The sequence below is a fragment of the Rhamphochromis longiceps genome, linkage group LG4 (assembly GCF_057381845.1).
Source record: "Rhamphochromis longiceps isolate RC_006_pf linkage group LG4, R_longiceps_female_GT1.1, whole genome shotgun sequence".
Classification (NCBI taxonomy): Eukaryota; Metazoa; Chordata; class Actinopteri; order Cichliformes; family Cichlidae; genus Rhamphochromis; species Rhamphochromis longiceps.
The window spans coordinates 5,627,619-5,653,201 of NC_140560.1; the positions used below are offsets into that span (position 1 = coordinate 5,627,619).

Consider the following 25,583-nt stretch of genomic DNA (forward strand, 5'->3'; position numbering starts at 1 on the left):
AAAGAATATGTAATGGACTGAGCGCATGTCCGCGATGTGTCACATGCGCAATATATGGCCTGAGGATGTTATCCAAATAACTTATTGATTGTGCTGAGAAACGGTAACGTTCGCACAGGAAATCATCAGGTAATGATAAGATGTCCATACGCGCTCTGATCACTCTCTCCCGGCGGAGAGCTGTGCGGAGAATTTGGGCTTCAAGATCTACTGGCTCTTCAAGGAAGGGACACGCCATGTCTGACACTTCCTGCTGTCAGGTTTCCAACAAAGAGGCGGGGTCAGTCAGGGTTAGTTGTAGTAAACCTGCTAGGGGGCAGGTTAGCTTCACGGCGTGTGTCGTCATAGTGACTCACTTAGGCTTCAGCTGAACTCGCTTTGTGAAACCGAAAACCCAGAGTTTTCGTTAACTCAGGGTATACTTACTCAGTTTTTCCACTAAACCGGCTTCCTGAAACAGGGCCCTGGTCAACAACACTGGTGTTTTGTTTTTCTAATTTGGCCAAGATGTCCGCTGGATGTCCTTCCCCTGGCTTGTACCAGCACCCCACACGCACCTTACATGTCTAGGTTTAGCACGCAAATCCTTTATACAGAACAACTTATTAATCCTTACTACATGTGTCTTTCAGGTTTTTCATGAGACACAGAGGGCTTAATGCATCAAGATGGGCATGTGACACACTGCCTCATCCTATTCAACAGTATGCAACTTCATGTGGTGCCTACGTATTGAAGGTATGTGTAAGACCATGACTGAAATAAACATAATGAATAAAAGGAATGCAGAATCTGCAGCAAATTATGATAAATTACATGATCAAATATACATATTTTTCACAATTGCTTACATTAATTTCCTTATGTTAATGGAAATGAGGTTAACTTCATAACTACTTACATGGTGTAAGAGTAAACGTTTATAAGATTTCAGCTTTCAATATTTTATGTTCTGAGTATGTAACCATCCATGGACTTCAAATTTCCTTTTGAACTTCCTCAATTCTTGGTGCATGATGCTCTATTGCCAGCCCTGGTTGTAAATGGTCAGTTATGTTGGGTTTATGTAGTCCCCCTACCAGCTGTAGCAGTCAATGCATTCTCTGGTATGTATCAGCTAGACAATTTGTCCCAGAGAACTGCCACTCACTAAATTAATTGTGTTTTTGCAACCATTCTGTTGTGAGATGTTTGTGTGAAAATCTCAGTAGACCATTAGTTCCACAAATGCTCAGCCCAGCCTATCTGTAAGTAACAACAATCTGTAAGATTGTTAACACTATCAAATAATTTTATATTAAATTACTCAACAGATGTTTACTTCATCCCAATTACAAGCCATATGAACAGCAAACATGGTTAATTTTTTCCCTTTACCTTTGTTAGATCACATTTCTGAATTAATGTGCTTCTTGTTTTTTGTTTTTTTTTTTTATAAAATGTTATAAAAAAAATCAGTTCTAATCAAGTGGAGTGAGTGGAAAGACACAACACATTTACACGTTAAGCAATATGTTTCCCAACTAAATGGGATCAGCTGCTCATCAATGGTGACATTAGTCCCAGGGTTGTAAAACAGGGGGAGGTGGTGCACACACTTATCCCACACTGTCCTGATGGCAGCAAGCTTGTCTCTCTGCCGTCGAGCTGGTCTGTCGTCTTGGTTATCAAAACAGATAATCCTGGAAATTTTGTGGAAGTTTTCCAGAGACATTGATGCACGGAAAGGTTCTTGCCGGTTTCTGCATCCCACAGGGATTCTGTGGATTCCCCTTTGGACCTGAAAAGTCCTGCAAGGATAAGAACCCCAAAGTAGGCCTTTGGGGTTCTTAGATAAATTTGGTCCATCTCCTTCCACCTCTCTCCAAAAACACACCTTCCTTCTAGATTACTGCAATCCAGAATAATTTTCTGGATGGAATCTGGGATGAAAAGCTCAAATGAAGACTTGATGTCCTGCACATGAGTAACTGTCAGCCGTGTTGGCCCTGGCTTATCACAGTAACAGCTCTGCAGGGTGGCTCATTTCTTGGCAAGAAGACCATTCAATTTCACCAGTTATTGACATCCATATTTCTTCACTTGCTGTCTGGTGGGCTTGTTCTGGTCCTGGAGCTGTCTGCTGATGGGGTACTCGTCTTTGTTTTGTTACTAATTGGTGCTCAACCTCATCCTCTTCTTCAAAGTCACTGTCAGACTCAGAAATGTGAAATATTCTGAAACCTCTTTGTCAACATCATCATCCGAAGCCCCTCTCTTCCAAAATCAATTGGATGGCCCTCGCAGCAGATAATCTTTTGCCATCTTGATCAGTTGTGATAAAGAACCACACTGGCAAAGTCTTTTTTATAGTACTATGCCCCTAATTTGCAGGTGGGACAGGGTATGAGAAAATAAAATTTGGATCCCTCAAGAAAGAGGGTAAAATGTGTGGGATGTAAGAGCAGACGGTGTTGATAGTTGAATTTTCAACAATGTTGCAACTTAGTGTTTTCTTCCCCTCCTGCTCGCGCACAATCAGCAGCACCAGAAAGGAGGAAGACAGAGTGTGGGAACACAGGACCTACACTTTCAACACTTTTATTAGACCTGGGTCCAGTGGACCCGAACACCTTGTATGTAATGTAAATGCGTGGGGGGAGGTACAGTATGAGGTCATTGAAAATTAGTTCGGATTTATGTTCTTCACAGAAAATAAGCCAAAGCCAATGAATTTCAGGTTGAAAAAATAATTAATTGTTTAATTTTTCTTTTGAAAAAAACTGAAAACGGGTCTCACAGATCCGAACACTATACAAGGGTTAATGTTATCATCTATAGCCCATTGTGTAAGCCAGTTCTTGTCATGTAGTTAATATGACATGTATTTCTTGTCTGTGTGTTTGATGTTGTCAAGCCTCCCTTGTTGGTTCGTGTCATGTCGGCATGTTGTTATGCTTGCTGTTTTACTTTGACAGTCCTGTGCTTCTTTCTTCTTAGTGTTTAATTTTACTCTTCTAATGTGATGTCATAATTTTCATTTCATTTAGCTGTTTCCCTATACGTTTCCAATTTCCATGATCACCTCCTGTCTGTATCTCAGACCTTTTTCTTCCTTTGTTTTGTTGTCAAGTCATCTGTGTATTTTACCTCCACATCTCATCACAATACGCATTGTAGTCATCATAGATAGGATAGGTGAAATTTTTGCGTTACCTCAGCTCAAGTAGGTAAAGTATGTATCAGAAGGAAAATACAAAAATACCAGTAAATACAAACAAATAGAAAATACACTTTATAGAACGGTAGCATACAAAGTATGTGCTTATGGATGTGCTTGTGGAAATATCCAAGACAAACTATATAGCTTAACATAACTATTCTACCATTACTGTTCCTGTGAAGTAATAGATATCTACATGTACATGAAGACACACGTAGACACTAAGTATACATATGTATACATATATACCTGCACACCTCCATAAACAGAGAAGGTGCATTTTGCATTAATTTTGACCATGGATGTCCACAAAGTCCAGTGAATTATGACATCGTCATTGAGGAGTTATAGAGTTTAACTGCTGTTGGGATGAATGATCTGCGAAAGCGCTCCTTCCTGCAGCAAGGATGTTTCAGGAAGGAGCTGTGATAGTTGTCTAAATTGGTTCATATTTAGCATAATTTCATAATTATTTTCCCAATTTAGTTGTTATTCCTGTTCCATCTTTGCTGGCGTTCTGTTCATGTTTACCTGCCTTAATAAAATCACTTGCTTTTGGTTCTAGTCTCTGCTCTGTCTCCTCCAGTGTCTCCATTTGTGTCCTCTTTCTTGTTCAACACAAGCACTTACTATGATTTTCTAAAAAATAAATATGATTCCAATTTTTTGAATAGCAAATGTTATTTCAAATAATGACAGCATTGTTATATATTTTATTCACAGTTTGCAGAGTGCATCTTAAAAGATGTTCCAGTAAAGTTTGAGAACTCTGCTTCAAGTATTGCAAGTCTGAGACAACAGATTGCAATATGTCTTCTTGAGAATACAGGTATCATTACAAATATAAATTAAATAGTAAACTACAAACTGTTACATTGAACGTGTTTTTAACATTGTTCTTTTATTGCTATAATCTTATTATGTAGTCATGCAAACAGAGTTCATTATTATTAAAATTAAAGTATTTGCTTCTTGTTGTTGAAGATGACCTGACTGACCTATGCCACTATTGTGGGAACCATGATGGTGACACGGAATGGGTAAATGCTTATGTTTTACATGTCCATAGCCCATTCAGCTTAAAAAGCTGATTAAAAAAAACAAAAAAATATAATTTTAAAAATGTCACAGACCATGTGAATACATCATCTGACTTATTGTAGTTGTAATGAATGGTGGACTGCTTTATGATCTGAGTATTTTGCAAAATTGTTATTTAAATACTTATTTGTACAACACTATTAACATAATACTTGTGTTTCCTTGTTTTGTCTAATTCAGATTGGCTGTGACATTTGCCCACGGTGGTACCACAGGGGCTGTGCAAAGCCCCGCAAGAGCAAAGAAAACAAATTTGTCTGTGAAGCATGCTGGTCAGACAGTTAGGTTCTCTGGTAATTTTTTTGAGGCTTTGAAATGTGTGTGTTTTGTATCGTTGTCTCCAATAATATTAATTAGTTCTTTATGTTTGTGTTGCTGTGTGTGCGCGCTTCTGTATTGTTAACAACATTAAAATTCAGCTTTGATTTGAATTAGTTTGTAGGATTATTCAATTAGTTTTTGTTTCCTAACATGTTAACATTATAGGTACTGTGGGAAATTAATTAAAGAATTAATATATGTTGTTTCATGGTTTACTGGTGTTCAGCTTCCGCTATACCCCCTGTTTCTGGTATATTTGTTACTTTATTTCAATTGGTGGTTTCTTCTTTAAACACTATTTTGGTATATAAAACCGCCGCAAAGGTTTAAAGTAGGTTAGGATTCGCCGAAAGGAACCGAATTAGACATTTGTGCGCTTTTACAATTTGTTACAAAGTAATTATGGCTACCTCTAAAACCTGAGTCTATGTGTGTATGTGTCTGGAAGTAAGTTGATTTTACAGCACAATACGCTGCTGAACTACTTACCTTTTGTTTTCTTTGCTTGAGGCTCACGTACTGGTGACAAAGGAGAACAGTTGAGTTTCATCTCAAAACTGATACCGTTTCACCTCTAGGGTGAAGTCAAAGGCCGTATCAGCAACCACTCTGAAGTCACGTGTGACAGGGACGGCCCAGGATAATCTTTGAAAATGGGGAATAAACAAGCAAAATTAACACCTGATGAGGAATGGTTAGAAAAACAACAAACCGGAGCAGGTAAAATAATTGTAAATAGGTGGAGAAATCCACAAAAAGCTAAAAACCGCAGCTGGGAAGGGAAATGCAGTCCCTCAGCTGTTACCCAGCTGAGAGCTGTCCTGAAGCAAGAAATTACATTAACAAAAGACCCAAAGAAAAAATTAAAACAAGAGTATAGGCTTTTCGGGGCAGGGATAGCTCAGTAGGTAGAGTGGTAGCCCCATGATCGGAAGGTCGGGGGTTCGACTCCACTGAACGGCTACTCTGAGGTACCCCTGAGCAAGGTACCGTCCCCTACACACTGCTCCCCGGGCGCTGCATTGGTGGCTGCCCACTGCTTCACTGGGTGAATGGGTTAAATGCAGAGGAACTATTTCCCTATGGGGACTAACACGCACACTTTACACACTTTATACTTTACTTACACACTTTATACTTTACTTTTACACTTTACAAGCATGGGAAAACGAAACTGAAAAGAAAAAACAATTAGCAGCAGCTTTTTTTTTTTTTTTTTGGCCTGTCCCGTTTGGCTCTTTTGCCCTCAGAATTGTTGTCTAAAGGCAAAGAAAGATGCCCAACGGATTTACTTTACCAAACTGACCATCCCAGCCTTGCCGTAATGGTCCATTTGATTCACCTTTTATTGTTTATTTTATTTTCACTTACTGAATACGGGACAGACTTGACTGGGGGAAAGGAGGGGAGAAAGAAAGAGGGAAAGAGAAACAGCTGAGAAGAGGGACGGGGGAGAAGGGCAAAAGACAAAGCAGCAGCTTTAATAACCCCTGATGATGAAACTACAAAGCCGGCATGTGCTGAACAAAGACCTCCACTGACAGACCCACATAACTCTTTTAAATCCCTACGTTAAATCTTCCACACTAGCTGCAGAAAAAACAACCAGTATTACACCAAAATCTCGTTTCAAACGATCTCCCATATGGACAAGAGCAATGAAAATTAAATTCGACAATGCATATGAGGTTACACAAACAATGTTAGCCAAGCATGAAACAGATTTTCATCCAGGAAGATCTGATTATGGCTCTGAAGAAGAGTGCGACGATTGTGGTTCACACCCAGACCCACCACCATCTACACTAGCATGTCCATTAGTTGAAGTAGCAAATCCCAGATATGGCACACTTCTAGGTGATGGGTCAGGGAGGAGGCAGGGACAACAGACCCACAATTTTTTGTGTACCGCCCATGGACACATAAAGACAGACAAAATGTAATAAAAGGCATTCCATCAATACAAGAAGGGTATGAACCATGGCAAGCTGCCGTGCATGAAGTAATCACCCAGTGGCATTTAAACGGTCACAAGTTAATGCAGTTATTCCAGAACTGCCTAGGGCTCTCCTGGGGAAGAATTAGGGGAGACTTTACCAGCTCCCAACCAGATGGTAGAGCATTTCCCCCAGGTCATGCTGACCTCCAAGCAGCATTAATACCTGTGTTTGATAGGGCCCGTCAACAACTAGCGCCAAGAGCCAACTATGGTAAGATAGGGCAAGTTAAACAGAGTGACACAGAAAACCCACATGAATACATGGACAGGCTGAGACCAGTTTTCAGACAGAACTCAGGTCTAAATGATGCTGATGACCCACAATCACCATATCAGCAACAATTTAAACGTGATTTTATTAAAGGATTGCTACCACGCATTAGGCCTCATGTAGAAAAATATTGGGTAACACAAGATACAGGCACAGTAGATGAGGCGCTCCAATATGCTAATCACGCACAAACGGTAGTGAAAAACAAAGAGAAGGCCTCAGTTTTTGCCCTAGACACTGACACTGCTCTCACAGCTTTTAGTGGGAGTGGAGGCTACAGGGGAGGTTTCAGAGTTCAAAGGAGAGGAAGAGAAGAGGAATGTATAGAGGAGGAGCAAGAGGCAGAGGGAGACAGAGAGGCACATACACCACCGATGGTGACTCTAGTACTGCATGCTGGAGGTGTGGGAAAGAAGGTCACTTTGCACACCATTGTAGGACACAGAGAATGCCCGACACAGAATGACTAGCTGCAACCACTGTGACTGCAACCACCCAGACAGCTGACAGGGAGAGCCACATAGATGAAAAAGTAAAAGCATTAACAAACAAAGAAAACAATTTAGAACAGGATGAAGCTGAAGTATACAATGTTCATCAGCTAGTAAGTTTACTGGACGGAAAGCCAACACTTACAGTCTATGTAAATGGCAAAAAGCTGGAGGTGTTGTGTGACACAGGACCTTGTAAAACAGTACTTAAGGCAGAGCCCCCACGCACAACCTTTTCTAGAGAAGTAGTAATGGTGAAAACAGCGTCAGGGCACGTAAAAACCCAGCCACTAACAAAGCCACTGACATTTTTGCACAAACCTAGTCAACGCTCCTGTTACATGCCATGTATAATAGACCCAACCTGCCCAGTAAACTCACTAGGAAGAGATGCAATGACAAAACTAGGGATAGGAGTCATCCCCACAGAAACAGGTATGACAGCGGAAATAATGTTAGTAGAGGGAGACCCCTATCAGAGGGAAGGAAAAGGAGAGCCAAACTACTACTGGTCATTAGATTTGCCACCGCTTACACAGCTCAAAGAAGCATCAGAAAAACATCTCCCCGCAAGTGCCGAAAAAATGAAGCCAACTGAGTATCACAACACCCTGCACTATAAACAAACCCCAGGCCCAGACCCTCGTATGATAAACCGGTACACAGCCTAAAAAGCCCATATCTGACTCTGCAACACTTATGTCACAAAATGCGGAAATGCAGTATGCTCAGTGAACCAGACAGAGTAAAAAAAAAAAAAACAGGATCACAAAACCCCATGTGTCAGTTGCAAAAACAGCAGGTACACAATGGTATCAATTAGGTAAAATCCTGCAAAAGGTAGAAAATGATAAATATACACCTACAGAGGAAGAGGCTTGGGCACAGGGTAAAAGAACAGGGTGCATGAGATACACACTGGGCTGGGTGATAAGAACTACACCCAACGCTCATTTGCACGACAGCACACAAGAATGAGAAATTCTCTTGCTGGAAGAAGAGCCAGCACTTAAAAGTTTACCTTCTACACTGTGGTCGAATGTGGGATTAATAAAAAACGCAGACTCAGTAACAGTACAGACTGTTTCATCCCACAGGCCCATTAAACCACAATACCCCTTATCTAAGGAAGCAACAGAAGGGATTAAGCCAGTGATATGAAAAGATATGGAAAAAGCAGGAATTCTAATAAAAATTCTAATTCTCTTCTCTCTGGCTCTCAGCGAAGGCGGTCGCACTTTTCTCCTCTCCTCCTCACCCTTATCTTCCCTGCTTAGCCTCTATGTCCTTGTCTTGTCTCGTGTGCATTACTTTCCCTGGAATAGACTCACACGGTCATTCTCTAAAACCTAAAAGAGAATTATGGATTTGATCAACTGGTCTCTGAATGCTATTGACACCCTTTTCTCAATGAGAAGTCTGGGCTCGGGAGAGCCTGAGTGCCCTGGAGGGACTTTCCCTGCATGATGGACGGGTGGCAGAACTGGAGGGTCATGTGTCTGGCGGGACTGTCGATCGAGGACGCTGAAGATATCTATTCGGAACCGTGATAACAGGGTTCGTGCATATCGGAGTTGGCTTGGCCCTGGTTTATCGGAGAAATAAGAGAGCGGAACCGGCTGTTCAAACCCCCCCCCCAAGGCTGCCCGCTGGAATTGAAGCGATGGGACGAGGCGCGACCTCTCACAACGAACGTAATATGGTCAACACCTTGGAGACGCTTACAGCTGCTGTGAAGGCTCAAAGCAACAACATTGAGCGTATGGGGGGATACATCAGAGAGAGGCCTGCTCAAAATGGGACCCTTGAGCGACAGTTGGAAGACATTACGGAATGGATCACTGCAGCTGTGAGGTCTCAGAATCAAAAGAATGACAACACCATGGAACAGAAGTTTGATACCATCATGGGGAGGCTCGTGGCTCTCCAACGGGAGATCGAGAGGCCAGTGTCGGAGTGTTAGTAAGTAAGTAAAATTTATTTATATAGCACATTTCACAGATAAAAATCACAAAGTGCTTTACAGTAAGATCAGACATACAAGTAAAAATTAATTAAATTAATTAAAAGCCCGTTTTTTTTATAAAAATGTCTTCAGCTGCTTTTTAAAGGAGTCAGTAGAGTCTAGACAGCGTAAAGACAACGGCAGAGAGTTCCACAGCCTAGGTGCCAGTGCCTGAAAAGCTCGATCCCCACGTGTTTTAAATCTAGTACGTTAGGGCAGCCTGAAAATTCTCCTGGGCTGCTCGCATGGAAATTTACAAAATCAACATTGAGATTGCGGACCCCCATAACGGCGCTAGCTGCAGGCCCAAGGCTGGAGCCGAACAATCACTCCTTGATAACGACTGTGTTACAGCTATTCTTCCCGTCCCATGCAAGGACACCTGGATTGGCTGGAGGACTGTTTACTTAGCCTGATAGGCCGAAGGACACTGTCTCAGCTAAACTATGGACACGCACACACATACATATACACTGATAAGCACTCACTATGTCTGTGAAGGTTCTCAGTCATCCAGGTCATCGTAGTCAAAGGAGCTTGCAAAGAAAAGCGTCTGGACTTCTTTAAGTTGCTTGAAGACGTTTCACCTCTCATCCGAGAAGCTTCTTCAGTTCTAAGGTCAAATGGTGGAGAGTCCCAGATATAAACCTAGTGGTAGTGACCCCCCACAGAGGGACAAAAGGACCCCCTGATGATCCTCTAATCGCCTGAGCCAAGGTGTGAAACTGGGTGTGGGCCCCAATCAGCCAGAGTTTCGGGTGAGTTCATTGTGAAACCTGGCCCCACCTTATCATGCGAATTCCTGAGATCAGATGGCCCAGGATGTGAGTGGGCGTTAAGGCGTCTGGGAAGGGATCTCAGAACTGGATTATAGATGGCAGAGAGTTGGTGTCGTAAACCCCTGCCTCTGTTCAAAGATGGTCGCGCACAGTGGACATAGATGGCTTCTTTCACTCCTCTTTCAAACCATCTGTCCTCTGTCCAAAATGTGAACATTGGCATCCTCGAAAGAGTGTCCTTTATCCTTAAGATGCAGACTCACGCACTCATCCCCCCTCCCTTTCCAACGCCAAAAAACTCGCGATCCCCGCAGCCCCCTTAACCTAATCCTTAGAAACATAAGCAGGGAAAACTCCTTAAAAAACCCTCCGCGTTTTCTCTAAAACCCTAGAATAACTTGTTAGGTACCCCCTCTATTCCCAAAACCTTATATTCGATAACAGGGGAAATCCTGAAAAAATCCTTAGTCTTTTCTCAAATTAAGCGCCCCGCGGCTCCCGCCCACCGAACAAAGTCAAAACTCCTTTAAAAAATCCTCCGCGATTTCTCCAAAACCCTAGAATAACTTGTTAGCTACCCTCTATTCCCAAAAGCCTTATAATCCAAAACAGGGGGAAAAGTCCTTAGTCTTTTTTTCTTCAAAAGCTTCCCTCTTACTAGCAACCTCTAAAATTCAACGCACAGTCTAAGTTCTACCTCGCTCTTAATCGCCGACCTGCAACTGCTTCCAGAGCAGAGCACAATTTTTTCCTGCTTGTTCGCTCCCCGCTCTGCTCCCGAATGCACTGCTTACCTCGTTTGAAAATTTCCGCCGGAGACCAACTCTGCTAATTCGCCCCGCTGCCAATCACATAACAATGGCACGGCTCCCTTCGCACCCCGGTTAGCCAATCGGCTCCAGGTCCGATTTTATGATCTCCCGCTGAGGTTAAGACTGCCGTCGAGCTCCCAGAAGACCTCTGACTTCAGACATATCAACAACTGGCGCCGCTCAGACTGCTTGTGAGCTCGCTACAGCCACGAAACCAGGGAACAACAACAACTGCCTTCGCGTGCCCTATGTGCATATCACTCGGTAAGTGTTAATCTTCCCCGTCTTACTACATTTTCGCATTTTCCTTTTTACCATTCTGTCAAAAAAGCTTTTTCATCTTCAAAAGCCATGCAAATAGGCTCTGTAACACTTGGAATACACTTTTCAAAAATATATACAGTGGGGCAAAAAAGTATTTAGTCAGCCACCGGTTGTGCAAGTTCCCCCACTTAAAATGATGACAGAGGTCAGTAATTTGCACCAGAGGTACACTTCAACTGTGAGAGACAGAATGTGGGGAAAAAAAAAAAAAAAAAAATCCATGAATTCACATGGTAGGATTTGTAAAGAATTTATTCGTAAATCAGGGTGGAAAATAAGTATTTGGTCACCTCAAACAAGGAAAATCTCTGGCTCTCACAGACCTGTAACATCTTCTGTAAGAATGCTTTTCTGTCCCCCACTCGTTACCTGTATGAATGGCACCTGCTTGAACTCATCTGTACAAAAGACACCTGTCCACAGCCTCAAACAGTCAGACTCCAAACTCCGCCATGGCCAAGACCAAAGAGACTAAATACTTTTTTGCCCCACTGTATAACCTCGCCTCTAACGCTCAGAGCTAAAAAGTGCATTTGTACACTAAACTATAGCAGCGATCATGTCCTCATCAGGTACCTCATTTTTCTCACTCTTGTTCATATAATGTTTATATTTTACCGTTTTTCCCGTTTGTAAATATTCGTTATTTCTTTTCAGACTCTGAGATAAGCGTGCTCAACTCGTCTCTTTTTGGTTCTCTCGATCAAATTGGTAGGTTTGGTTCATTGTTGTTCTCCCTCTTAACAGCTAATTGTACAAGAAAAACAAAACATTTACCCTCTTTTTCATTTTTATCAAACTTTCTAGATATCTCAGACTTGGACACCTTTATTTTTTCGAGTTCGCCGAATTCTTCTCCACCAGTGCTTGAGCGATCCACAGGCAAGAACATCCGTCTCTCCACACGCGATAGACAGCATCTGCTCTCTACGCTAGATCGCCCCACTTCATCTGGCCCCAGGTCCATCCCCGCCGGAGCTTGTTCTCTCCCGCGACCCTCTGGGAAAAACTTGCGCCTGTCCGCCGGAGACAGGCAAGATTTGCTCTCCGATCTCACTCCCGATGCTCCAGCCAATCAGAGCCCCAGAAACGCTTCTTCTCCGCCATCAGACACACGAAATGCACCGCGCCTGCCTTTGAGACCCAATCACGGTCAGTCTCTCTAGGTTCTCGCTTTTTTCTCATTTTATAAAAACTATCCCTTTTCTATTTAACTTTACTAACTGTTTGTATCTTACCCTCAAATTCTCAGAGCATCTCAGAAGGAGGAATAGCAGGACCGGTAGGATCGCAAGGACAACGAGGACAAGGCGAACACGCACACGGAGGCAGCTCGCTTCAATCGCTCTTCGCGCGGTATCTCTGTTCGCTGAATTAGTTCAGCTCATCTTATAAAAAGTTTGTGGTTTTTTTCCATTTTGCTTTTTCAAACAAACTGTCTTTTGTGGTTTTGTTCTTTTAATATATTCCTGTTAAACAATAATAATAAAAAAAATGGATAACCAGGAACAAGATATTACAGACCCATTTCTTGCTTTAGAAACAGCGTTCGCTAGGTTAAATGAAAATACACAGCATTCTCAGATTACATATTCACAAAACAGTGAGCAACCTGAGGTGATCAATAATGATCCTTTAGAATTGCTTAATTTAGCTCTTGCCCGATTAGCGCCCAATGAAAGGGCCTTTCAAAATAATTCTTTGAGTTTTGGAGTGGATCATGATGAGATCCAAACAGTCAGACGTGGCTCATTCACAAATGAGTCTGACACAAAACATCTCTTCTGATCCGTTTTTAGCAATTAATAGAGCTTTAGAAGCTTTGGCCCAGATACAAAATGAGGTCCAAATACCACCGAGTTATTGAGTCAAATAAACAGGTTAAATCAAAATAGTTTGATTCTCAAAGCCAGCATTCGCTAGTCTTTTCCCCAGACAATGCGTGTCCCAACGAACCGCTCAGCCGCAGCCCACCGCTACAGCTGTCAACCACTTTCAATGACTAATCATCATCAATCACTCAGCTCTCCCGCAGACATTGTCTCTGCGAACGACCCACTTAACCCAGTAAACCATGATCACTCCTTTCAACAAGGGGGTAATCCAGACCAGAGTTGTGCCAGTAATTCAGCACAACCCTCTATAGTCGTTAGAAATAAATTAATAACGTTGAAATTAGAGAAATTTTGAATTTTCCTCCTCCAAACGATATACCCGACTATGCGCATTATTATCAAGGCGTAATGTCGAGTCCACGTGAAATATCAAACAGGCTTTTCTCTCACGCACGTCCAGGTGATCATATCCAGTTAGAATTGATAGGCCAGCAGTTACAAAATAATGTTTCAGTGATTTTACGTGATAATCATGATTTATCTGAATTTGAAAATTTATTCTTGAGAGCGGTACAGTCAAACTGGTCAGTAATGTGTGATGGTTCGCTGGCGGTTGTAGCTCAGATTGTTAGACCCCCAAATGGGAGTGGGAAAAGATTGCTTAAACACATACTCGACAGCGATTGTGAAAAAGAAAAGACGTTTTTTTATATGTGGTCCATAACCCCGCGAATAAGTTATGTTTTGCTACAAGTCTTGCTCACCTTCTGCAACCCGATTTTAATGACTATCAAGCACAAACTTTGCTAGAGAAATTCAACAAAAAGCTGGTCTAAATGATCAAATGCCTGTTGGGTTTAATCAAATAATTACATTTGAAAGGTTACTAGGATGTAAAATTATAGTATTTTACCGTAACGAGCATGATCGCACCCTTTGTAAATTTCAGACTAGTACAGTGAATAGCGCAAAAGCGCTGTTTATTTTTATTTGACAATTACTACGCTATCAAAAATCTAAAAGGATTTTTGGGCACAGCGTATTTGTGTACTCATTGTTACATAGGCTTTAACCATGTGTTATCCCATTTCTGCTCTGCTCAGTCTGTATGCAGCCTGACTGCAACGATCATTTCCTCTCGCCTATTGTATGTACCGATTGTAATCGCACCTGTAGATCTCCTTATTGTTTTGAGAGCCATAAAAAACTCGTTGAGAGGCGTCAAAGGTCCGCCAGCAACTGCGATCTCTATAAGAAATGTATCGAGTGCTCGAGGCTATATTGTTTAGCAGCACGTGAAAAACCTCACAAATGCCAAAAGAGAAAATGCCCAATCTTTCGTCAGGAAATCTCTAGTGATCATCAAACACATCAGTGCTATATGCAGGTTTACAACGCGAAACAAAACATAACAACAAGTTGATTTTTTATGATTTTGAAACGTTTGTTAACGAACACGGTGAGCACAGCCCTTTTCTGGTGTGTACAAAAACATCAGATGGTAAATCTTTGAGCTCTCAGGGCGAGCATTGCGTTGAAAACTTTCTTGCTCATTTTAGACACCCCCTCTTCAATCTTTATCGCTCATAATGCAAAGGGTTTCGATGCGTACATTATCCTTCGCGGGTTAGTTAGGCGAGGATTAAAACCAAACTTGATAATGCAAGGTTCCAAAGTGATCAGTGATTACAATAATCAGACTGATTGCTGACAAAAAGATCAAAACTTTGAAAAAGAGAGACAATCAACCAATCTGGAGGGTTTTTACTGCCGTTATTAGGGGTTGCAATCCCTTTCATAAGCAGTCTGATAGCAAACAGGTGAAAATGGAACATGTGCAAAAGATGTTTTTGGTACCCCAACACCAGTTGGACTTAATAAAACAGCAGCAGCAGCTGCAGCACGCAGGCAGCATCAGACAACAGGCTCAGAACGAGTTGGACAAAGAGATGCTTCAAGTGTTACAAGATTCTGACAGATGTGTATGAGAAGGCTAAAAAAATACGGCGATATTCTCCAAAGATACCTCACGCTTGTGAGACAAGGTGTTCGTGAAAAGAATGTATTGTCTTTATCACTACCTGAACAATTTAACAGGGATGTGCAACCCCAGTTGGCGGATACATTGCCTGTTCGTGGTGATGCGGGGGTGAGGGATCTTGTTGCGGAGAATGTTTTAACACACATACCTAAAAGGAGTAGGAGGAATGCAGAACTTATTCTGTCAGTGGTGAGCCGTTCGCCAGACTTGATCTCTTACAATGACAAAGGCAAAATTGTTGTTGATAAACACACCATCCCTGGTTCACACATTTATGATCTAATTAAAGCCGTCACAACCACACACACACACACCTTCTGAGGGTTTGAGACCCATCGGTTGGTCAGAGTTTTTGAAAGCTGTCTCAGATTTAAATGTACCGTTATCAGCCATATCTAACACAGGCATACATTAAGGGGGGGGGGGGGGGGGGGTCCTGTAGAGTGATTGGATATTTAATTCAAGCTTTGTCCTATCACAGCTGAAATTGTTTTTCTGCATATTCCAAAAATGTAATATGCTCCTTAGGTCAGTGAAAGTGTGTTGCTATAATATTTTGAGTGAGTGAGTGAGAGATTCTGCAAACTGGCTATTAATTTCCAAGATTGTAGTTGTCAAACCTGTGACAACTACAAAGCCATGTTCACTTGTAACTGGTAAGTACAGGCAACATTTCTGTGACTTTTATTTTCTTCAAATAACAGTCTTAATTTATGTACTTTTTAAAATGAGATATCCATCACAGTACATAAATGCAGATGACAGCTGTCTGTATTTGGTCGATCCTTAAAGAAATTCTCTGGAGCAGGAAGAGTCTGACCATGCAACCAAAAGATTCCGGTAATTATGCATTATTACCTGTATATTATGATAACAATATTAGGTACTCTGTAATGTCACTAGAAACGTGACAGGACCAAGGGCTGAATCTAAAGCGAATCAGGTACTTTCAAACCACGTAATATAATTTTTTTCAATTAGTAGCTTAATAAACTACACTACAGCAGAAAAATAAAGATGAATAAATAATTGTTAGAACACAGAATGTCATCTTACATTGATTACAAAGAAGGATTAGCATGTGAATAGTGGACTGGCATGTTTATGGAGGACACATTTTAACACAAGATGTGTTTTTTTTGGGATTTAAATGTTTCTGACATATTGTTGTCTTTTGTTGCAGACACCAAGTGTTGAGATCCTGTCTCAACCTACAGACCAAGTAGTGAGTGACAGACACTTCATTCTTCCAACAGGTTGCACATTTTTCAAGTATGTGTGTCAGTTGGGCCTAGTGCATAAATGCAATGCCCTGTGATTGTATTAAAACAATCAGTTTGAGTGAAGGTTTCTCAATGTAAACATTAGAATTACTTGTTTGTGAATATCTTAGCAGAAAGAAATTGGCTATACCATTTGTTAGTCCAAACTTTCCCTTAAAGCATCAAATTGATCTTTATTCTGACCAAATTTGATATTTTTGTCCTATTTGTCACCTAACCTCGCGCTGATTGGTTTATACACTCAACAAAAATATAAACGCAACACCTTTGTTTCTGCTCCGATTTGACATGGGATGGACATAAAGACCTAAAAGTCACTCCAGATACACAATATTACCATCCCTCCCAAACATTGTTCACAAATCAGTCTAAATGTGTGATAGTGAGCACTTCTGCTTTGCTGAGATAATCCATCCCACCTCACAGGTGTGCCACATCAAGATGCAGATCTGACATCATGAGTAGTGCACAGGTGTACCTCAGACTGCCCACAACAAAAGGCCACCCTGGAATGTGCAGTTTTGTCTCACAGCAAAATGCCACAGATGCCACAAGCAATGAGGGAGCGTGCAATTGGCATGCTGACAGCAGGAATGTCAACCAGATCTGTTGCCCGTGCATTGAATGTCCATCCCTCAACCATAAGCCGTCTCCACAGGCGTTTCCGAGAATATGGCAGCACATCCAACCGGCCTCACAACCGCAGACCTCGTGTAACCACACCAGCCCAGGACCTCCACATCCAGCAGGTTCACCTCCAAGAACGTCTGAGACCAGCCACTCAGACAGCTGCTGGAACAATTGGTGTGCATAACCAAACAATTTCTGCACAAACTGTCAGAAACCGTCTCAGGGAGGCTCAACTGCATGCTCGCCGTCCTCATCGGGGTCTTGACCTGACTCCAGCTCGTCGCCGCAACAGACTTGTGTGGGCAAATGCTCACATCCGATGGCGTCTGGCACGTTGGAGAGGTGTTCTCTTCACGGATGAATCTCGGTTCACATTGTTCAGGGCAGATGGCAGACAGCGTGTGTGGCGTCGTGTGGGTGAGCGCATTGCTGATGTCAATGTTGTGGATCGAGTGGCCCATGGTGGTGGTGGGGTTATGGTATGGGCAGGCATCTGTTATGGACGAAGAACACGAGTGCATTTCATTGATGGCATTCTGAATGCACAGAGATACCGTGATGAGATCCTGAGGCCCATTGTTGTGCCATACATCCATGAACACCACCTCATGTTCCAGCAAGATAATGCACGGCCCCATGTTGCAAGGATCTGTACACAGTTCTTGGATGCTGAAAATGTCCCAGTTCTTGCATGGCCAGCATACTCACCGGACATGTCACCCAATGAGCATGTTTGGGATGTGCTTGACCGGTGTATACGACAGCGTGTACCAGTTCCCACTAATATCCAACAACTTCGCACAGCCATTGAAGAGGAGTGGACCAACATTCCACAATTGACAATCTGATAAACTCCATGCGAAGACTATGTGTTGCACTGCATGAGGCAAATGGTGGTCACACCAGATACTGACCGGTTCTGGGTCCCCAGACCACCAATAAAGCAAAAAACTGCACATTCCAGGGTGGCCTTTTATTGTGGGCAGTCTGAGGTACACCTGTGCACTACTCATGATGTCAGATCAGCATCTTGATGTGGCACACCTGTGAGGTGGGATGGATTATCTCAGCAAAGCAGAAGTGCTCACTATCACACATTTAAACTGATTTGTGAACAATGTTTGGGAGGGATGGTAATATTGTGTATCTGGAGTGACTTTTAGGTCTTTATGTCCATCCCATGTCAAATCGGAGCAGAAACAAAGGTGTTGCGTTTATATTTTTGTTTAGTGTATGATTGGATTTCTTGGGAAATGGATTGCTTTACATCAGTGTTGAGAGCTCTTTTGACAACAGCAGGAGAAGTTAGAAGTCAGGAACATGGACTCCATGTTCAGTCATGTATTCATAAGAACATTCCGTATTCACATTATTAACTAGAATATTGTCTTTCTTGCTTTCGCATTGAGATGTTTTTTGTTTCCATTTATGACAGCTGGGAAGGTGAGAAGCAAGTGGACAAATGATGAAGTGAAGGCTGTTGAGCAGCACACGTTTCATTTCATAACAAGCTGCAAAGTACCAGGTAAAAAGGTATGTGACTCCTGCCTCCAAGCAGAGCCGGCAGCTCTGAAAGGCAGAGACTGGGTTGCTGTAAAGTACTACATCAACAACAACAGGATGATAGCATTAAAAAGAAAAATGAATAGATAGAACTATAAAATGCAGGTTCAGGTGGAATGCTGTATCAGTTAAAATTAACTTTACTTTCATTTAATTTTAAATTTGTCTTTAAGTCTATTGCGTTGGTCGTAAGTTGCTCAGTCCTTTCCTGGGTCTGTTTTTAGTTTAAACAAGCAAGAGAGCCCTAGCCAAAATCTCAACAGATGGGCATGTTACTGGACGCATGGGTCACACTTTGTGATTCCCATGCCTCTAGGACCTTCGGAAAAGCATGTACCCATTTGTCACATGTTTGTCATTCGTACCGATATATCATGAAAACAGGTATGTGTCTGTGCGTGTTGGTGTCCTGGTTTCTGTGGATTCCGGGACCCTTTGGAGCTACTTAGAGTGGCTGAGCTTCCGTCAATGCTGGATCGTGAGAATCTGCCAGTGTAGTCCGTGAGCTTAGATGTTTTAAAGTGTTTGTTTGCCACTGGTGAAAAGTTTCTAATGGCTGTTTCTGTGGTTTCCAGCAGGATCATTGACATGAGGGGACAAAGCAAGCAACACAGTATTTGGTAACAAAGGGAGCGGAAACAGATCACTATCACTGGCAGAAGACACTGCACGGACACACACACACACACACACACACACACACACACACACACACACAGCTGGAGCATGCACAGGATTCAAGGATGAATATTCATACCAGAGAGTCCTGCATTTGGGTCCTACTCTGTGAGAGTTTATATTTTCAGAGAAATACTTTGAAAATGTGCAACCAGGTCAAGGTGTTCACCTGGGATCCGAAAGAGGAAGTGGTTAAACCACTTATTACAAAGTGTAGTAAAGTGGCAGCCATCACCGATGGGGAGATGGTAGTAAAAACAACATGTCTGATGAGTTTCTCCAAAGTGGGGGTCTCCTATATAATTAAGGGGCATGAACTAAGAGATAAAGCTCCCCCTAAAGACATAGACATCACTGCACGGACCCAGTTTTTCAAGGCACCTGCCCGTCTTTTTGCAGAAGAAGACGTTCTTGTAAAAGCTGAGGATCTTTTACATCCCCTGGCTCCTGTGACTAACCTTAAGGAGCTCAACAAATGTGGGGCTTATAACAATAGAACGGGAGGTTAGTATTTGTGCAGCCATCAGAATTGATATTGCTTTAGGTTTTAGAAGCCATTAGTGTTTTTATGCATTTAGAAGTAATATCAATCATTTGTTTTCAAACAGATGCTAAATTGTGTCCAAAGAAAGGTTTGACCTGACTGTTTTGTTCCCCTGTTACGCTCTGGCTGCTACATGTTTTTCTTCTACTCCCTCCTCAGTGTTCGGCAGTGAAGAAGGAAACGAGTTCCTATTATCACACACACACACACAAAAAAAAAAAAAAGTCAGTGGGAGTATGGAAGTATTTTTGGTTTGTGTGTCGTTGAGAATGTTTAAAAAAAAAAAAAAAAAGAATTATAGATTAGAAATGGGAGGGGGGGTTGAACAGCAGTTTAAAGAGTTTTCAAATGTGACGTATTTATATGAAAAGAATTGTAATAAAGAGTTGGAAATGCATACAGTGTTGTGTTTATGAAATGAAACTGAAAAGCATGGTTAATACAACAGTCTTTAAAGAACCGTTAGATGCAGGCTGTGTAGCTATACCAGGGGTCGGCAACCTGCATGCGGCTCTTTAGTGTTTATACCTGTTAGCAGTCGGACGTACCGCCCACGGTACATTGGATGGTTTAGGGGACTAATTGGTTACGTACAAAAACTTATCAAAAAAGAAGCTAAACATGTTATATATATTTGGAAAGCTGAGATTCTCGTGATTCGAACGATGTAAAGCATTTCAAGATAGAATCAACATAGCAGGTACAATTAGTGTTTATGTCAGGCTGCCAACATCGAAAAAAAACAATAACAATAAGGTCTGTACTCACATATAAAGCACCTGTTAGTCCACTGGTTCATAATATTCCAACAAAAACGGTGTAGTTAGACTGCCAAGAGTCCAGGCAATCCAAATCAGTCCAATATTTAGTCTCTGAGACATTTATATGTTGATAAACATCCACTGAATGTAATAGTATTGTTTCAAAGTAGCCGGCGAATAATCCTATTTTCGGTGCTTCCTGAAGCATTAGCAGCTCTTGACATGTAAATATTCCGGGTATTTTGATCTCAAAATGGCCGCTGACCTCTGCACTTTCGATTGACACCTCATTTGAACCAATGGGTGCTTCACACAGGTGTGAACAAGCAGCGATAGCCAAACACAGCTGGTGGTCAGCGGTCTGGCCAGCCCCCCTTTGATGGGCAGTAACTTCTTCCAATTGTGGCAGAGTGTCAAAATGATTGGCGTATCAGATAGCCAATGATCTTTAAAGAAGATTGATATGCAGCTTAAGGGGGAGGACACTTGTTTTTCCCCTTTTATTTGCATGCGCAAAAGGTTTTTGTCACTCGTGCGCTTTTGCGTAAACTTTCATAGCGACGACAGCGTCTGTGTTCATACAGCATTTTGAGAGAACTTGCGACCAAAGGAGCTTTGTAAGTACAAAATGGCAAAGAGGAAAACTTACTTCTCACTGGAAGAAGTCCTCGAACAATGCACTCGGCGTGACAGTGATCAGTCGGAGGAAGATATTTCCGAAGAAGACAGTGATGTTTCCTTTGTTGACTCGGTAGCAGAGGATATTTTTTTGGATGGAGGAGACGCTACTCTCGACATGTAAGTGTTTATTATATCATACAATGATATTACTGTTTGTATGTGTGCCTTTGTGTGTGTGTGCGCCTTTGTGTGTGTGCGCGCCTGCTCCTCTGTGTGTTTGATGCGTTTTTACTAACTCCTGCTGTGTTTATATTGTGTGTGTGTGTGTGTGTGTGTGTGTGTGTGTGTGTGTGTGTGTGTGTGTGTGTGTGTGTGTGTGTATATATATATATATATATATATATATATATATATATGTTTGTTCTTGTTTTTTCTGTCAATGCAGGTGCATGGGTGGGGTGGACCACTCCGATGCCTTGATAAACTACTATAAAGTCATCCACAAGACTCAGAGGTGGTATAAGACATTTTTTTATCATTTTCTGGACATTGCTGTTGTGAATGCCTTCCTGCTTCACAAGAGCATCACAAAGGGTAAAGGAGAGGTACCCATGCACCAAAAGGCTTTTCGGGAGACACTTATTGAGGAGCTGGCAGCGGCAGCTGGCAGCCTTGCTCCATCGCCCGCACCATCACCCTCTCCAAACAGAGCACATCACAAGCCTGTGCATATCAGTGGACACAGCACCACAGGTCGTCTGAGGTGCAGACACTGCCAGGCAAAGACACCAGTAAAGTGCTCCTCCTGTGATGTGCCTTTGTGCTTTTTGCCAAGTCGAGATTGTTATAAAGACTGGCATGATGCCAATGATCTCTAAAAAATATAATTGTAAAAATACATTTGTGTGAAAAACTATATATATATTTATACACCCACAGATGCATATACATAATGTGTATATATAGTGAGTTTTAATGCCATAATACTTTTTTTTCCCTTTACATTTGTTTCAAAATTGAAAAAAAAACACTGTATAATGTTTATGCTCCTGTAATTTTGTAAAGTATTGACAATAAATCTGGATGTAAGAATAGCTCTGAGTGTAACCTTTAATTAGAGACCAAAATTAGGACTGTACATAAAAGCATTCAAGAATTACAGCCTTTTATGTGTTGATTGTTACAAAGGGCCATTTGGAGTCTCCAAGTGGCCTTTTTTGGGTAGCGCCTATACATAGACCTAAATAAACTTGCATAGAACACTCATTTTCTAAGATATTGTTATCAAATTTGAATTGTGGCTTGGTAAGGCTTCATGCTTTGATCCTGTTGTGTTTTCCAGCTAATACCTCACAAGGTAGGCATCTGCATGCATTCCTTACAAAAAAAAAACTTGGGCGGATTTTTTTCTCTCTCTTTTTTAGTGTGTTCAAAGTTCTATTACTCAATAGCAGTATGACATAAAGTGATTCTGACACCTCAGGAACAAACTACAGATTGTCTCCTTTCAAAAGAGACCAAAACCATGCATATACTCCAAATGGTTCAAGAGCAGCATGCAATTTATTTTGGATATGCCTTTTTCACAAATTTTAGGCAAAATTTGTAGGACTGCTAAGGGGTTTATACTGCGGCTCCATGGTTTGGGAAAACTGTAAAAGTATTTAGCTGAAGTGTATTTTATTTGTGCTATTTTTTTAACTTTTAGTTCTAAATGAGAAGATTATCATGATCTTGAAATATAAAAATAAAATGATATTTTATTTTTCATCGCTCAAAATAATTAAATGATTTTTAAATTATTTTTCAGTCACACTCGCAGAAGCCGGTATATCTGCCGAAACGACGTGCATTTATCGAGACTTTCAGTATGGAGAAATGTAAAAAAAAGAAAATTATCTGAAGAAGATTTAATGATGCCTGGGTAGATTTATTTGCATTTACTTCTGACGAGAGCGGCCTACCATGCCTAATTTGTGGATTGTCGAAACAAAAACCGCTCACACCTCACAGACGACAGCTTGCAGTCCTACGTAAAGACGAAAGTGACTTCGTACAGCCCCTGTCCGCCGACGCTGTGCGCAGAGGTTTAGGAGCAGGAGTCCCATTGTAAACTACGGCAGACCCAATGATGTTTGCATGAACATCCTTTTCAGCTTCTCTTTATTGACCACTTTTCACACATGCAGCTGGCTTTAGCTTTCCAGCACACAGCCCGACACATAACACAACAGCAGACTTTAAGGCGGCGAGGAGTGATTGCGGATGACGCTCAGGTGCGACCACCTCTCCTGCAGCAGCACTGCAGGCCACGCCCCGCCATACACATTAACCAGGTAAAATAAATATTTATGCAGATATTTTGAGAATATTATTCATTTTTTTAGGAGCATAGTGCTTTTCTCCAATTATTTTTAAAATTCAGGTCAAGGCTCTACACACTCCGAAAGCCCAAAGGCGATATAAGGATCAGTTTTTGTTTGCTACATGGATAATTTAAGTTCAGCTTCTCAATTCATTTAAAAGAGACCTTCAACTGGATGTTTTTAAAAAATTATAACAAAAAATAAAGTGTTAAAAATGTGTTCATTAGATAAATAAAATTTAATTTACTTTGTAGCCTTTCATGGATTTCATAAGCAACACACTAGTTTTTTTTATACAAAGCATAAAAGGTAAAAACAACCAGTGTGCATTGTTAGTCTTCATTTTAGATGTCAAAAAGTATTTGCGGCTCCCAGTGTTTTCTTTTCCGTGCAAACCGGGTACAAATGGCTCTTTGGGTCTTAAAGGTTGCTGACCCTTGAGCTAGACAAATGTTACACAAGGACTACTTGGATGGGGAACAAGGGCAACAGTTGCCCATCTGGTCAACATGAAACATTTGTGAGTGGGTGAGGGTTATGTTTTTGTGGCAGGATGAGAAGATGAAAAATGTTTGCAAAACAAGAATATCAGAAATAGAAATCAAGATCAAAAGGTTAATGTTTTATATTATTAAAGAGGCAGGTCTATCAAAATTATGCATGGAAAACATGCATTCAGTGATGTGTAGAAGTAGAAAAATTCCTACTGAATGTTATCTGTAATGTGAAAATATTTAAAAACAAATGCAATAATTATGCTTTGGATATAATTGAATTGTGTTTTCAGTCCAGAAAGCTTTGACCTGACTTGCATTCCCCTAAAGAGGTCCAGGGGATGAGGGAAAACAACAAAAAGGTATCCAGGATGGAAGAGGAGACAGGGAAGCAAAATGGTTAAATTTGAGTGTCCTAAAATAAGCAAAAACAGACAGACAAGCCACTATCACCTTTTTAAAGAAAGAAGGGGAAGGGAAAAACCCTAAACAGACTCCTCTCCACAGAGCAGGAGCACTCAACCACCACACACACACACACACAGGTCAAGCCTCTCTAGCACGAGAGCTCGCCTTTCTCTGGCCTTAAGTACTCTTTATTGCTGATGGGCGTCAGCTGAATAAAACAAGGTGGCACCTAAGGCAGGAGAGATGGCAGGACACACCTACACGAGGGCAATTTCAGGAGGGGGCTCTGCGAGGGCTGTAACACCATCTCCCATAAATACAAACCAGTAGTTTGTCACAGAAGGTCCTTCACATTGCAGTAATCAAACCAATTAATTATACCTGCAATCGTTTCACCACCAAATTGTAAATATGAAGTGGCAACCCCTAATCCTACCCCTACTCAAGTAAATTTAAGAAAATGTAAGTGTTTTACAAAAAAAAAAAAAAAAAAAAAAAGGTACTTTTATTGCACCATGTTCACTCATGAGCTGCTGTAACATAAATTAAATGGCTGAATTGCCACCTCAGCATGCAGTCAAGAGTGTTGCTAATGACCTGCTAATTGTATTCAGGTGCAACTAGATTGTGTTTTCTGCAACATAAGAATAAAACAGTAAAAAAAATGAAAATTCAAAATATAATTTTTGTTAATGAAGGACTGAAATTGTCAAGGTGTGTGCTGTGGCAGACAGAAGGAAGAACCCAAATGCAGGATTCGGAACACGGAAAAGTAATCTTAAAACTTCGGACATGGCTTCTACATTCTACACCAGCGGTCCCCAACCTTTTTTGCGCCACGGACCGGTTTATGCCCGCCAATATTTTCACGGACCGGCCTTTAAGGTGTTGCGGATAAATACAACAAAATAAAAGTAGTACCGGTACCGAAAAAAATAACATTTATTCATAACAAAAGACCCAGGAAGACCGAGTTAACGATACAAAGAGTAACAAAATAACGCTGAAAACCAATAAAAACCATACGTTTCAGACCTGAGCCTCTACTCTCGCG

General features: G+C 41.4%; 1 protein-coding gene and 1 pseudogene across 1 annotated transcript; one reads left to right on the forward strand and one right to left on the reverse strand.

Moving 5' to 3' along the window:
- The first annotated feature begins 9,147 nt into the window (after positions 1 to 9,147).
- LOC146670889 (uncharacterized) lies at positions 9,148 to 12,750 on the forward strand. Its single transcript, XM_085405035.1, has 4 exons — positions 9,148 to 9,234; positions 11,878 to 12,016; positions 12,113 to 12,457; positions 12,558 to 12,750. The coding sequence occupies exons 1-4, from the start codon at positions 9,148 to 9,150 to the stop codon at positions 12,698 to 12,700; spliced, it is 714 nt and encodes a 237-aa protein (XP_085261161.1). The 3' UTR covers positions 12,701 to 12,750.
- A 4,495-nt stretch (positions 12,751 to 17,245) lies between these two features.
- On the reverse strand, positions 17,246 to 18,005 carry LOC146670890 (uncharacterized; annotated as a pseudogene).
- Between the last annotated feature and the right edge of the window lie 7,578 nt (positions 18,006 to 25,583).

Coding starts and splice junctions, on each gene's coding strand:
- LOC146670889 (XM_085405035.1), top strand. CDS start 9,148: ATGGGGGGATACATCAGAGAGAGGCCTGCTCAAAATGGGACCCTTGAG. Junction 12,017..12,112: donor TGGTTCTCTCGATCAAATTG/GTAGGTTTGGTT, acceptor CAAACTTTCTAG/ATATCTCAGACTTGGACACC. Junction 12,458..12,557: donor GCCTTTGAGACCCAATCACG/GTCAGTCTCTCT, acceptor TCAAATTCTCAG/AGCATCTCAGAAGGAGGAAT.